At 38.4% G+C, this 16,010-nt stretch overlaps 1 protein-coding gene across 2 annotated transcripts in view; it reads right to left on the reverse strand.

The window, feature by feature from the left end:
- Positions 1-559: 559 nt before the first annotated feature.
- RAB31 (RAB31, member RAS oncogene family) overlaps positions 560-16,010 on the reverse strand; it is a 67,358-nt gene continuing 51,907 nt past the window's right edge. Inside the window, exons 6-7 of one of the 2 annotated variants that reach the window (XM_068932166.1) lie at positions 14,924-15,033; positions 560-4,288 (exon numbers count right to left, since the gene is read on the reverse strand). In XM_068932166.1, the coding sequence (XP_068788267.1) occupies positions 4,191-4,288; positions 14,924-15,033 (208 nt within the window). In that variant the 3' untranslated portion in view covers positions 560-4,190. The remainder of the gene's footprint in view (positions 4,289-14,923; positions 15,034-16,010) is intronic. The other variant, XM_068932167.1, reaches the window with a different exon arrangement.

Raw genomic sequence — 16,010 nt, forward strand, 5'->3', positions numbered from 1 at the left:
GAAAAAGGTGATTTATTTTGTTCTGCTTTACTGAAACCAGAGACATGCCCAAATCAGAGGTATTTAAAACATTTATTAGCGTTAATCATTGTAGGTTAAATAAAACACAAAAACTACATTTTAGGCCAAAAAATATTATTAGGTATGATACAATTAATATGTAAAACAGAAGGTAAAGTATTAACAGATTGCAGCATCCCATACATGAAGCGAGTGGGTCCAGCCCAGTCAAAGCCCTTACATAAAACAAAACAGAGGAAGAGTACTTAGCATGTGTCACTTTATGCTGACAATTTATCACTGACTCTGGTTTAAATAATTAAGGTTAGGATAATGAAATAGATCGTCATTGTACTGAAAAGGTCTGATTATGGGTCAGAATGCTCTCATGTACAATCTATCTGGTAATGCTAATTACCACGTACAATGAAGGAGTATTGAAGACAAGGGATGAAAGGTGACTTCTCTAGTAATTAATAGAGACCCAGACTATGCTGAAGCACTTCAGATAGAACAGCTGTACCATAAACAAAAACAATCACTTTTTTTTTCCTTTTTTGGAGTGTAACTAATACTTCGGAGTCCCAGTTTTTGGATAATAATGGCCTTTTTCATATTTCTCAGTCTGCAAGACAAACGCTTTCTGTCATATGCCATTTTCATGCATAAGAATGGCAAGTCAACAATTGTACCTATGTGCATCTCCATCTTATTGCTACCTTCAACCTGTAGACCTGTAGCTTTAAGTTCAAGATGAAATGATCATTAACCAAAAATCTACTTACAGTATACAATATGGAATATATGTGAACCAGACATAGTGAAAAAACACTACATGTCAGCATAACAATATAAAACTATACTTATATACACAAACATATGCAGAGCATATATGAAAACTAGTTCCTTCTTATTTTTTTAAAGTAACTAGTTCATGACAAGCCAGAAAAGCAAGTCACCCACAACTGGACTGTCACAGTCTTGAGTGATGGTGCAAACAGACTCCACCAAACATACTTGGCACTGCAGCTTGTATTTCAGTCCTGTCACCAGCTCTCTTGAGAAAACCCATCTTTGACAAGTCCAGCAAGAGCTGCCCAGTGTAGAAATGCATCACTATTATTAGAGCAGATCAGCTATGGAGTCAAGTGCTCCCGTACAGTAACTTCATTCTTAACCAGCCACTAACTACTAAGAGGAACAATGGCTGCTACTGAAACTTTTGCCTTCAAGTCCATTTTTTCGTATGTCATTTTTCCAACTATTTATGAAGGGTGGCAGTACTTTCCAAGCAACAAAAGGAAGCTGAAATCATGAATTTTATTTTTGAAAAGCATAATTTCTAAAACAAACCATTCCCCATTTGAAAAGGCAGATTGACACACAGTGGATAGGCAGCACCATAGTCACAGGCTAGCCCTGTCTACAAAGCAAATGCAAGTTACTCTGCACATCACAGTGGCCTATTATTCTTTCACCTGTAACTTCAGAGGTAAAAAATTTCAAATTTCAAAACTTTATTCAGTCAAAATACTTATTAATTAAAAACTTTTCCTGGACTAAAACTAGAATTTGGTGATTTAGATTTGGCCTAACTAACGTAAGAATATCTTTAAGCCTACTTTGCTAGCATTTGAATTTTAAAATTTGCAAGAGAACCATTGTGACAATTTCCAATTTAAAGCTGTTTAGCATATAACTCATAAATCTGTTCTGCTCCACATACAGCTCAACAGCAGCTGTGAGAGTTGGTTGTTTAGGGCAGTAATTAGTCCATACAGATTGGCATCTATTGCCGATTCTAACATGAGTTGTATTACGAAGCTTTCACACATCTCAAGTAGAGGTTAATGTGTTTTTGGATGCCACGTTAAAAAAAAAAAAAGTATGCCAAACTTCGGGTTATGAAAACAACTTAAACATCAGTTATGTGCAACTAATGTGTATTGAATGAAAATTTCTAATACCTTTAAAAATGCTGGTTCAGGCTCACCTTGTTTTCTTGGAAGCTGGGGCAGCCTTTTGCTGGTATTTATTTAGGAAGAACAAGACTTCTCGCAGCACAGGTCCCATAAATTTTATGCATCTGTGCTGTTGATCAGTTTGATATTTCTTGAGTGCTGAAGGTCAGACTAACCTCATCTGCATTACTGTAGTTGCCTGGGCTCCCTCAATAGGCAGCAGAAAGCAACAGGCACCCCTGGCAGACTCCCTTATAAACTAGGATGAGATGAAACGTTCCCTAAAAGAGCCTGTCTGCTCCCTCCCCGCACTATCAACAAAGGCTAAGATGACTGCTGAATTGTCACTTGAGGAACCCTGGATTATCTCTAAAATGCTTTCTCCAACTAAGCAGTGGTGCAGATCATAGATCAGCACAGGTAACAAAACTGAAAGTTTACCTTAGACCCCATTTCTTCTGCTTGTTCCCTGTATCTGATTCTGTACGTATTATCCAAGGACATATTCTCATGCATGAGTACTTTCCAAAGAGTCCAAAATATCTAAGACACGGATTGTATGTGAAAAAATACTGTTGTTTAGATTCTTAGATAAAGTCAGATGGGATATTTCCCACATGTAAATGGCCCTCTGAAGACAAGGAAACGTTCCCGCAGATTTCAGCTGGCTCTGGTTCAGGCACTAATAGCCAGTTCCATTTTATCAAAGTAATCTCACAACAAAGCAATCAAGTCTGTTTTCGTGTATAAACATGGATGCCCACCTCTAGCCTGCCTGCACCTGATTTAAAGTGTAAAGTTATTTTTCTCTTTTGTTTGCTTTTGATACAAGTCCCCCATCAAATGTACAATAAGGTTAATTTTCCTAAAAGAAAACAAATTAATATTGTAGAATGCAGGCTGGTTCTGAAGTCTGCACTTCTTACCCTGCTTCAGATTTCCAATGGAATTAATGAAAAAGAGAAATTTGTAATTTATCATCTCAGTCACACACATTCAGAAAAGATAGAGGTGCAGAACACATACCATTTTACATTATTGCTAGTTCATAACCACCATTTTTTTCTTCTACACTGTATTTTCAAGTGATTCAAGCTTTAAAGGTACTGGAAAAGGGTCTGCCAGACCACATCCCAACATCTGTGAAGAGACTATTCTGCATGTGAACCAACTGCATTTTAAAGAAACATTCCGTTTCATTTTGTTAGATTCCAGCCTGTAACCTCAAATTATATCATGCTCTCTTAAGCCATTTTTGCACAAAAGTATTGCTCTTCCATCAACCTCCCTGACACTTCCTGGAAACCTACAGTGAGACAAGGATGGTGTCCTCTCGACTCACTGTGGCGGTGTGGCTCTCTGTCTTACAAAGGAAGCGCTATCTTTGAGCGGAGAACTGTAGTCTAGGGGACAGGTTTGGAGGAAACCTCAAAAATAACCAAGATTAGGCTGGCATTTATGTTCTTACAATTCTAGTAATTAGTAAAGCCTCAGCCTTGGAAAGGAAGTACATTTGGACAAAATGCAATGGCTGGAACTTCAGGTCCTTCTGGGACAGACAGGGAACTGCATGGCGTTCAGCCATCTCCTTTATGACAACTCCTTCTTTTATATGCTCAACATCTCCTGGCCCAGATTTTGACTTACAGCCTGTAAAAATTGCACTCATTTGGATCCATATTTCTAATTAGTAAATTCAGTCCATTTCTTGCTGATGTTTACTGATATCATGAGATGAAGCTACAGGTTTAGAAAAACACAGAAGCAGAGTCCAGCTAGAAAAATGGCAGAGAAACTGCAAGACAAAATTCAGGTTTTATGGTTTTTTTTTGTTTTTTTTTTTTTACACACTATTACACAGAAAACTGTAAAAAAAAATGCCAAATCCACTCTGCAATGTAAGAAGAGAATATTTTCTAGCAAATCTAAAATTGTTTATGTATAAAAGGTTCTTTTTATTTAAAAAAATCAGTCATTGGCTTAAACAGAGAATCAGAGTACTTTGCCACTGTAATTTTGATAGGATATTAGAGGATTTTCCAACTGGGTTTTGCAAAATCCCTTTGAAGTAAAGCTTTTTGCTTCTGGTCCTTGCATTATTACTCATTGGGAGTGTTGATATTACTGCTGTCAAGATAAGGAGCCACATCACTGAGATCACGAAGTCCTTTCTCAGTGAAAAAGCAAAGGGTGCTGTTTTTCAAGTAAATCAAAAGAGATCAAGTTGGGTCAGCAGCACCGCCTACCCGTCTGTGAAGTCTGCTTTCCAAGTTTGATTGCTCCATTGTTACCATTTTCATGAGGGTCTAAGGGTGGAATTTGCCGACCTGAAAGACATGAGGAGACAGTGAATTACATTTTCCCGATGTAGCCACAACACAGGCAGATACTAGTTAGGATGATTTAGCTTGCGTAAGAATTACATCTGAGATTTCACCAGAAATGACCGTCTTCTGTGTACCTTGAATCCTCTTCCTTGCATCCTGTTTATAAGAGAAGAATGTTTTCACAGCTTAAAAAAAATTCATCAGATATGCCCACTCAGAAAGCACTAAATATACGTATAACCTAATTTCAGTGTATTTCAAAAACAATTATCTTACTGAGAGCCCTTACAACAAAGAAACAGAAATTTCTCAGCTTTCTCCTAATTTCACTTAAATGTGTGAGTGGTGCTAGTTTAATTAAAGATCTCGACTCTGTTAAATCTCAAAGGCATTTACTTCTTGTACACTGGAGCTTTACAAAACACTGGAACTAAACACACGCTGCCCACGCTTGGAATAGAAAAACAAATCCGTTCTTTTCATTGAATCCCTCTCTGCTTTTGCTTGTACCTGTGTCTTCCCATCTGACAGCTTTGATTACTTGAAAAAACAAAAACCCTACACTCTGTACTTTTTAATCACCTTATTGTGTGATTATTTAAAGTGTTTGGAAAGAATTTCAGCATCACAGGAGCTCCAAAGATCTCTCCTGAGGCAGAAAGCATGGCTCCAAGCCTCTGCCATGTGCACCTCTTCTGTGCTGCTGCATCTTTTGTCTAACTGGCTTCCTACTCATGGAGGACATGTAATATGCTCACTAATTATAATCATAAAAGCAAAAGCAAGATCTTCCCAGGTCCAGTCCTCTGTCACTGGTACAGGCCTGGCTTTTCCATTAAGCCCTTTGTGTATTCTCTCTGTCAGTATCTTGGAGAGCTTGCCGTCACGGTAACTTACTTTCTCATGACATTGTGGATTTGCTATAGATGTTTCCTGAAGTTGAATCTGCTTTCTGTGAACTACTCCTGGTTTTACCATTACCCATGTCAAATAACAAGAGTTACAATATTTAACATGTTTGTTATGTGATACTTTCAGAGCATAAAATCACTGAAGAACTCTTCATAATGCATCTCAACCTTGCAGTTCAGACTTCTCCTCACCTTTTGCTGTATTTATTCACAGTTCTGTTGCTAAATGTTCTGTAAGTTTCATATGTTACAGTCTGCTAATTACTAGAGATTTTTTTGGGCGAGTTAAAAGCATTTAGGAAAAATTCAATCCCAATGAAATTAAAACAGCAAAATTTAATTTGCAAAACTCATCCCTAAATTACCTTTAATCAAAGCCATCAAAATTTCATCTATTGTATTCAACGATACGCCTGAATGTACGCCTGCTCAGTTCTGAACAGGCATTTTCTGCTGCAAAAGCATATGACTACTGAAACGGAATCTTGGGTGTTTGTACAGCCAAACAGGAGGGCAAAAATTCCTCACAGTACTAAGATAAAAATACTGTATTTGACCCAACATGGTGAGAAATAAGTATCCTGAGGGCTTCTGCATGCACTGACATTACAATACTGCACTTTGTTTTAAGTCACTAAAATATCAACTTTACCCCGCTTATAAACGTTAAGTCTAAACATAATGCAAATGCCCTTCCAAAATAAAATAAAAAGCAGAATGAGTGGTCACAGATAGACATTACATGCATCAGTTCTGCCGATTTGGTTGGAGACAAAGAGAGTCCACTAATTCTTTAAATCTAGAGAATATGCAGAACCTATTATTTGTAAGAGGCTTTTCCAAACAGGTAATGCTGACATTGTAGAGATGCAGAGAGAACAACTGCATTAGGTTGTTCTAATGTTCAAGCCATTTCCAAAGCGCTTGAACTCAATCCCAGCTAAAATAAAACCCTCTCCCTTTGCCTTAGAGCACAACGTAGCTGAAAATGTTGGAATCAACTGTCATGATTTCCGTAACATACCACTACGCAAATGCTTTCTCAACATTTAGTTCTTCTACCAGTAAGCTTGGAGGAGGAGAGCTTGTACAGGCAAACTAGCTTAAAGTCTATTTTAGAAGTCCACATGAATGATTTATTATGTTACCTCTATTTGTTTTTCATCCCGCATTTCATAGTACTTACTTCAGAGTTTTAAGTCTTTTCTAAAGCACTCTGATGGGTATGCACAAGAGCTTGCAGGCTTATCTTTGGAGCCAAAATATTGCAGGCTTCAAGGTCAGTAAGCGCTTTGTCCAATTCAGAACAGGACATAATATAGTCGGACAGAGGACACAGTTAAGAATCACCCTGGTTTATTCCATTTCTCAAAACAACAAAAACACAGATAAAAACTACAAATAATAAAAAAGAAAAAGGTCTCTAGACATAACATGTGCTGTTAGCTATTCTGGCTTTTGAACATAGGTACTGTTTGCTATTAACTGGTCGTGTTTTCTGTTGGTTGGATTCCCCCTTCGTATTCAATATGAGGAAATAAAGTTTTAAACTGCATTTTCAAGTTTCCAAGATTTTTTTCAATAGGTGAGTACTCTCTCACTTATTATTTCTCTTGTTACCATAATTGTTAAGCCATCAAGTTAAATCATTTTAATAACAGGACTTATCCCTGTTCAAGGAACTTTTAGCATCTGATATACAATTGACAGTAGCAACTCTCTCAGAGCGTAAAACTCAGTCTAACAACTCGGAATTGGCCCCACAGCCAATGACACTGTGATTCTTCACCAACCGCCAGAGGAAATAATGTTAACTTTAAAACTGTATTTTCATTACAGAGTAATGGATCTGGGTAACAAGAAAACATCAGTCAGAAATCTGTTCAGCTTTAGAGAGAAAAGAAAATACTGGGTCCAGTTTGCCTCTCCCTGGGCCTCCTTAACAGCTAGTCTCACAACAGAAAGGTTTAAGAAAGTGCCAAAAGAACTCTAAGGATCAGCAGTGAAATGCTGAGCCTTCATCTACATTTGGTGCTTCCAAACCAGATGAATCACTATAACTGCCTAAAAGCACTGCAATCATCTCATCTCATAACTCAGCTCTTGATAAATACAGCATCAGTAGCCCCAACACCAACTCAATCTAGCTGGCACTGAGTCAGAATCAACAGAGGTCATATGCTGAAAACAGTATATACAGTATATACTTTAAAACAGTATATACCATCTCATTGGCATATAGTCTCTGTTCCAGAGGAATAAAAGACACCTCTGTATTAGATAACCTCCAATATTGTTGTTTATGCTACTTCTTTCATGCAGTTCAAGTCAGAGGAGAGCAGTAGTACCCTGACATTCAGCCCAGTAATTCTCCAGTTTAAGAAATAAATAGATTAAGACAATTCATCTTCAAACCAAAGACTACTCTATTAAGATGAAGTATTCTCAAAAGTTCCAGATGAAGTTCAGATGAAACTCTCCTGTTGCTTAACTTAAAAGAAGACAAACTAGACCACAAATAAAGTATCTTTTACACATTTTACATAGCAGGCTTATAATTAGCCAGCTTACCATTTGGCTAAAGAATACAAACAGCATTTCATGACCACATGAAATGGTCAATCACCCAGAGAAAAATAAATGTACGTACATTTATCTAAGAACTCTGGCACTGTACTGGTGAAATTGGGAACTTAAAGATATACAATTAAATCATTCTAATAGAGATAGTATAAAGTTCCATATGGTTCCTATTGCTGGTATTTCTATGCAGTAAAGTCCATTGATTGTGATTTAAGATCAGATTTTGTAACTGCATTAATTACCTGATTATATATTTGGTTCTACTTCACTGATGTTTAGAGCATCATTCTTAGATTATTTTGTGCAACAATACTGTTTTATAAACAGGCATCTCTACACATGGGCACAGGTCTTGGGGTCCTCTATGACCTCCTGTTAGTAAACACAGCATGATGTGTAAAAAAAGTAAATCACAAGAGACTGCTCAAAGATGGAATTACAGAAATTGTCAAGGCTCTGAAGTGAAACATCCAAGTTAAGAGGTGGAAAGCACTACATCAACTGTAACTCCCCTTTCTGGCATGTCTGAATTGGGCTGAGGCAGCCCAGAATGAAGGTCAGAGCCTTCTCCATATGCCTGGTAGAGTTCCAACTTAGGCTATTGAATCTGAGACTTGTTAATGTAAAGAGATTAATCAGCACTCTGGGAGTTGTGGTTCTGAGAGTGCCAGAGGCAAAGAGATTGGGAAATGAGAGGGTGGGACAAGAGGTAAACAAAATGAGAGGAGAGAAAAATGAAAACTGGAGCAAAAAGCAAGAGAGACAACAGGGACTGGGCAATAGTTCTGCAAGAAGAATTAAAAAAAAAAATCACAGATGAGGATTGCTTTGTTGCAGCACCACACTTCCAGCTGCAACAAAGCAATACTCATCTGCTTTTTTTCTCAAGTACTCTCTTTGTTCCCTTTCAAGCGTGATACTCCAGTTACAAGCTATGACATCCATTAGCTCAGAAAAATCAGGCTTGGGCACTTTTTTTTTTTTTTTTTAAATGAGACTAGTATTATCACTGACCAGTGCAAGACTGTACAAAAGGTTAGAACATCCTTAAAGTGGAGAATGGGCTACTGTGCTGGCAAAAGTACAAACACCACAGTCCCTTGGATACAGGGTGCTTCGCAGCGCGTAACAGAAAGAAAATGGATGTGACTGACCCAGTACCATATCGATCCAAGCTGGTACATCCAGACAATCCAATTCAGGTGCAAAAGAAGCACAGTCCTATTAACAACTGCAATAAATCTGGTTCTGGTACTAAATGGCACATCACAGTGCTGCACTGTGGTTTTCTGTGCTTTTCTTCCATCTGTTCTTTTTCTGAAAATTGTATAAACTTAATTTTTAGGGGCTGGAAGAAGGGGCTTTTCTCATTAGTGCACAATGTGAAATCGATTCCTTGGGGCTCCAGAACAGCAGTCTGACAGCTGTCACAGCATTCTGATGATATGACTGCTGCGACTCACCTGAGAAAAGCTAGACTTCTTCAAGTAACGGTACAACGGTCAGAATCTCCTCCTAAAATTGCCATCTGTACTACAGCAAGGTGAGCCCCTGCAAAGCACTGCTCTCTATAAACCATGTCAATAAAGCACAGCCACCCGTGAGATTCACGTGCCTGCTTCATTCACAGCAGAATGAAGCAGGTACATCTCATCCAACAGTTCTGGTATTTGCATACATGATCCTCTCTGCGCCTGTACGACTTACAACAGTCATACTTCTTATCTCCCTAAATCCTTTCACCCTTTGAAACCAGTTTCACTGGTATTTTAGGATTTCCCCATGTCTCTCACTTGGGTTATATAGTTTGGCCCACTTCACTAGTAAGGGCTAACAGCCACTTCTCCCCATTCTCTTTTTCTCCTCCATTTTTGCAGTGCCCCAACTGACACAGAGAGGAGTGCTGTTCATTTATTTTTGTAAATTTCCACACAAGGTAACACATATTTACAACATCAACAACATCAAAGATATTGCGTAATTAAACATAATTAAGTTGCAATTATTTTAATATTGCTAATAACTTATCTAATAGCATCTCAATGCAAGACCCCCCCCTCCCCCCTTTTTAAGCAAGAAGTGCAGAATTCTGATACTGAAGTTCTGGCTAGGAGAAACACTAACAACTATATTTTGCTCATGTAATTAAAATCTGCAACAAAAAAGAAGACTTAAGATCTTACAATCATCCAAGCGAACAACAAAATGCCTAATGACTGTAATTACTAGGCGATCCAACCTTGATTTGAGGTTCTGCTCTAATTAACTTTGGGCTCTTTTAGTTTGTTTACCAGTTTATGTTGAGGAGATCTCTGATGGTTGGAGAGAAATCCCAGCACCTTACAAATTTAACAGTTGTCCAGAGGCTAGTAAGTTTTGCTCCATTAATTACAATTTGAAGGCAAGAAGAGGAGACATAATCCTTGAATATGAGGAGCAAAGCCACAAAGAAAATACTAGCCAACATTCATTTTATGTAAGCCAGGGCAATGGTTTTTATCCTTTCACGGTAGATGACTGTCCCTTACAAAAATTCAGTTTTGAGCTTGGGCTTCCTTAAAAGTGGCATATGTGGACTGCTGTGTAATATAAATGAACTTGCTGCCTTAAAATGCCTTTCATAGACCTCTTCAAAGCAGTTCACAGACGTCCATAAATCAGCAGACAACAGAATAAAAACCACAGTATTTCTCTTTCACAAAGCTCTAGAATTGTCCATCTACAATTCCATTCATCTAAGCAAGTCCATTTTAAGTCAGTCAGTGCAAGGATCAAATGTGTTTTTTCATCTGAAAAGGATCACGCCCAGTTCTCACAGACAGACATTTTAAACGTCCCTCTGTAGTCTTTCCAGTATACAACCTGTTAAACCGTATACGCTAGAGGTTTTTTTGTTTTAGTCTCCTAGGTATTTCTAGGAAATAATCATTTGGGTCACATTAAATACGCAGCATCAGAGTTGCAGGCAAGGCATTAGGAAATCAATAGCTTCATATATTTAAAACGGAGCATTTACCACATGAAAGGTTATATCCTGAGCCAGAAACACTCTGCTCTAATTAGGAAGCCTCGTCTAGGAAGAACCTTCTTATATGGATATCAAAACATGAACCTGTCTCACATTCTCTGAGTACTGGCATCAGTAAGATTGAGTGCTAACAACTCTTTACACGCTTTCTGTACAGCATTTCTGATCTTATTCCTCACTTCGCTCTCACCCGCATGAAAGAGGCTGAAATGCTTCAGCCTCAGCTTCTGTGGCAGCACACTAGTCCCCAGTAGTTGCCAGGCTTCAAAAATAATGTACAACCATCATTTCTTTTTGTTTAAGCACTTGTTTATTTCATATTTCATTTAGCTAGGTATTCTTCAGTGGTTTCTTTGTCTCACTGTCTGTTTACTTTTGGACCTGCTGAGGCAAAGTGGTATTAACCTAGGATGGACATTCTCAGCTCTGACATTTAAAAAGGGTGGCTTGTATCAGTTATGTATTCTTCTGTTTCATATATGGGACACCTTCATGCTATTATAGTAGGCAATATATGTACATTAAAGAGAAACAGCTCAGTGCGTGATAGACGTGAATAATACAGCTAGGACTTATTTTATTTGTTAAGTGAATGGGCCCCTGAAAATTACAAGGATGTAACTGCTACAAAATTACAGTACACTTGGGAAAACTTGTGTAGTCATTAAAAACCAGATGGGTAAGCCACCTTCACAGGCACAATCAATGGTCAGTGCGCTAAAACCCCACAAAAAAGAAGGGACAATACAGAAGTGGTATGACCCACTTGTACAGTCCATGCATAACTTTACTGCTATTGCTTAATACATTCCTGGCATTTTTGTTGCTGCTGAGGTATAAACTGGTGGCAAGCTCCAAGAAGCTGCTATGCATACGATTATTCTAAGGCTGGAAAAAAGAAATTAAAACCAGTTGATCCTACGAACTCTCAACCATTAAAAAAATGTGATGTTTCACAATCACAGTACGTCTTTAGTCAGGCTCTGCTAAATGCAATCAGGATGGATTGCTGTCTGAAATCAGAGGTACAACATACAGCCAGGAGTTGCATTCAATCATGCAGCTTAGTGCAAACTCTCCAGGGCAGAGAACATCGGCTTGGCTAACAATTTGGCTTAGTCTGTCTCCTTGACTTTATTTGCTAACCATATCGACTGCAGAATCCCCTTCCTCTTGAATTTGCTCCATTTTCCCGAAATCAAAACCTTTCATTGATTCTAGTCCTTCACATCTTGCAGTTTCCCCGAGAAGAATAATTAAGGACAGTGTATTTGTGTTGAGACTGTGCAACTAAGACGTACCTCAAAGCAGTCTGCTAATCCTAAGAGAGACTTCTTAAATAAATAAATATCTTTTTAAAATAGTGCAACATAATATCCTTAAAAATAGTCACCTCTCCATAGCCTCCATAATTTTGTTAAGATTCATCTTGTTACCAGCCAAACAACCCAGTCCCCCTTTCCCCCCCCCGCTTTAGATCATTACCTATAGTAATTCCTCCCCCCTTCCTGTTACGCAATTTCACTCAGGTCATAATGTTTTCCTTGGAAAAGGGGCAGATGTTAGACACCTTAAAAAGGAAAAGTGATTATGCTGAAATACTCCTGGGAAATGAAAAGTGTAAGCAAGCACGAGGTAACTTTCTAGTTACATTAAAATTTAGTTTACTTTTTCTGTTTGTTATATCGACTTCAGTAAGAATTTTAATGGAGAAACTCTCCACATATGTTGGAACATCCTCTCAAAGCCAGGCTGTAAAATAGGCAATATATTGAATTAACTGTCTGCCTAAAAAGTCTTATGAAAACTGAAGTTGCTGCCTCGTTGTTAAGAGGCTGAGGAGCAGAATCATGCCCTTCTACAGAAGCACAGTGAGAAGCCACAAACTCTCAGGCAGTGTCAAAGGAAAACTAAAGCCGCAGCATGACTTTTTGGGCATCACATGGATAAAATTAGTCAACAGGCCAGAAGATATTGCCACAGAGAATCTTCATACATAGAAAAGGCAGAACTGCTGCCACTGAACTTGGGCCAAAGACTGACTTTCTTGGAAAATGCAGCCTACTCAGTTGAAGCCCTAAATTCAAAGACTGAAGTAGCATAAGACAGGAGAAAGTTATTATCCAGGCCCTCTGCTCAGTCACAGAAATAATCTACATTCATATTAACTCTCCTGGCAGTTAAGCATTTTTCACTTGGTTTTCACTATATTTCTATAAACATATACCACCAAATCTCTCCTTTCTCTCCTCTGAGTTCTTGATAAGGTCACAAGTACATCCATTGAGACCAAATATTTCTATATATAGAAATAATTGCCTGTGGAATTAGGTGCACTTGCTTAGTTATCTGGTTCATACTAAATTCAATTTAGCTGATTTTCTTCATCTAATATATCCATTATTAGGGGCAGTGCATGCTGCCAGCTGCAGCATTGCCCATTAAAGACATAAATTAATTATTTAGTTACACAGCATGGAGGAGTTCCTCTACTAGAACATTCGCAACCACTATACACAGATAATCAAGTAAACTATCACAAGGAAGTACTGGTTCCTTCAGACAGCCATGTTACACATTTGTACTTTTTCTAAATAGGTAATAGAAAGGTAGTGTCTTCTAGGAATATCAATTCTCATTAATTCACAATTTCAAATGCATCCTTTGCAAGCAAAGCAACACGTGAACAGGCCCTGTCTCAGGCAAAATGTGGTAGATGATAAGGCAATCATCAACATATGAAGAGAAAGAAAGAAAGAAAGAAAAAAAGACCTTAAAGAAACAGATGAAGTTGAAATTGAGCTGCACATGATGGCTCCTAGGCTTCCGTGCCCTGAAACAGGATTCAGGGAGAGAAGGAACCACCAGTACTGGAAAAGGATCAAGTTAGCGATCTCTTACGGAATCTCAACCCCCCTGCAGGTCCAGAAGGGGACAAGATGGGCTACATCTGCCCATCTTGGCGTGCTGAGAGCAGGCCAATGATGATGCAAGGCTGCTCCTTATCACCTCTATCGTCTTTGAAAGATTGTGGAAATTGGGAGAAGTCCCCAAATGACTGAAGAACGCCAAATGTGACACGCCATTTTAAGAAAGATCAAGAAGAATGAACCAGGGAACTACAGACTGGTCAGCCTCACTGTTGTCTCTAGGAAAATCGTGGAGCAAGTCCTCTCAGAAGCCATTTCTGAGCGCGTGAAGGTGAAAAAGGTAACCAAGAACTGTCAGCATGGATTTACCAAAGGTAAACCATTCCTGATCATCCTGATCGCCTTCAATAATAAAATGACTAGATCTGTGGACTGAGGGAAAAGCAGTAGGTGTTATCTACCTTCACTTTAGCAAGACTTTCAACACTTTCTCCTACAGCATCCTGGCATCCAAGCTGGGATGTTACAGTCTAGATAGGTAGACTGAATCATCAGACTCAAAGGGCAGTGGTTAACAGTACGTAGGCCAGTTACGAGTGGAGAATCTCAGAGGTCTATCCTGGGACCTCTCCGTTTAGTATCTTTCATCATCGGCCTGGAGGAGAAAAATTCACTATTGTCTTCTTTGAGCAGAAGATTGGACTGACGACCTCCGAGGTTCCTTCCAGCCTGCAAGGCTATGCAATTCTCTCTCCGCTTTCAGCCAGGAACTGAAACTGGAATTCCTAGAATGCAAACTGAGTAAGACTTTTTTTTCCTTCTCCCTGTGAGGGATGTCAATCTCACCTTGTTTAAAAGATCTGGAAAGAAAATATTTTTTTAATCGGATTCCACTGCAATGACTATTTTCTACTTATCTTAGCCCTCCAGGCACTTTCTCAACAAAAGAAAGTTTTATCAACATAATAAGATCAACAGTATCTCCTCTACAGCGGGCTTAGTGTGAAACGGAAGATGTGGCCCAGGCCGGGATTTATATACAGAATTACGTGGAATAGGCTTACCAGTATATACTGTTTTGCTCTAGCGTATTCAAAGTCATTCTTACTTTACACTGACATAAACACCAGTCATATTACCAGCCCAGGAGGTTGTTCCTATTCTTGGGAAAAAAGTTCTTAGACCTGAAAGAGAATTATTTTCAGATGCCCTCTGAACAACCACCGCAAGAAAAATTACTTACTTATTCCTTGAAAGAGTTCCTCAATGTTAACGGCATTCTTAGCACTGGTTTCAACAACAATTGCACCTATAGATTCTGCATACTCTTTGGCATCCTTCATAGGAACCTCCCTACAGAAAACATTGACAAAAAGAAGAAAGCAACTTTTCAAAAAAGATTTTAATTTCTTAGTTGCAATTTCTCATATCTTGATCTTAGATTGATTAAAATTCATTGATAATTCCTGTTTCCACCCAGGTCCACGTAAATACAACCAAATAACCCAGCATGACCAGGTCCAAGACATGAAAAACCATTGTGTACTTCACAAAATAATGTGTTTCAAAGGGCCCAGGTGTTTTTAGCACGGTATGTGGTAGATTCCTTCTTAAGAAGGAAACCAGTTCCAGAATGTACACGGCTGTTTATTCAAATTAACCACTGTGATCGTGCACTTGATTTCCTTTCATAAGTCAGTGAGTTCTTAAAAGCCAGACTATCACATTAGTACCGTGAGTTAATATGTACCACATCTGCCCAAGCACAGCTATTCCTCATAATCCTCCTTCAAAATGGCTTCATTTTCATGCTCCTGTTTCTTCCCTCTCAAACTCATATGAAGATAAGACTATGATTCACATGTGTATCACAGCTGTCTGCCTATCTGACCTTTCCCTAGCAGAAATACTATTAAAAAGAGTTTTGCAGCCAAATAGTTTGTGTCAACCATACACATTAACTAAATCTGAACCTTCCTGTAGTGCAACATAAGAGACCTTAAACATGGATTAATCAGAAATGCATTAGTATGACCTTCCTTACAAAAGAAGTGTCATCTTTTTTCTTGTTTTGAAATTTAGATTATCACACTCAAATATCAAAATTTCACTGATGACTGGTTTGCAGATTTCTTGGACCTGCTGCTGAATCCATGCTTTAAAAAAAGGAAGATAATTTAAGTGACATCGCCATTTATTCTTTTGTTGGTTTGATTTTCAAATTTGACTCTACCCAGAAAAGCATTAAAACACTATAGAAGAGACATACAACTCTTCTGATCCAGCCAGCAAGCAGAACTATCCATACCAAGCACTCAAACAAGGTGCGT

The sequence above is a fragment of the Struthio camelus genome, chromosome 2, assembly GCF_040807025.1.
Source record: "Struthio camelus isolate bStrCam1 chromosome 2, bStrCam1.hap1, whole genome shotgun sequence".
Classification (NCBI taxonomy): domain Eukaryota; kingdom Metazoa; phylum Chordata; class Aves; order Struthioniformes; family Struthionidae; genus Struthio; species Struthio camelus.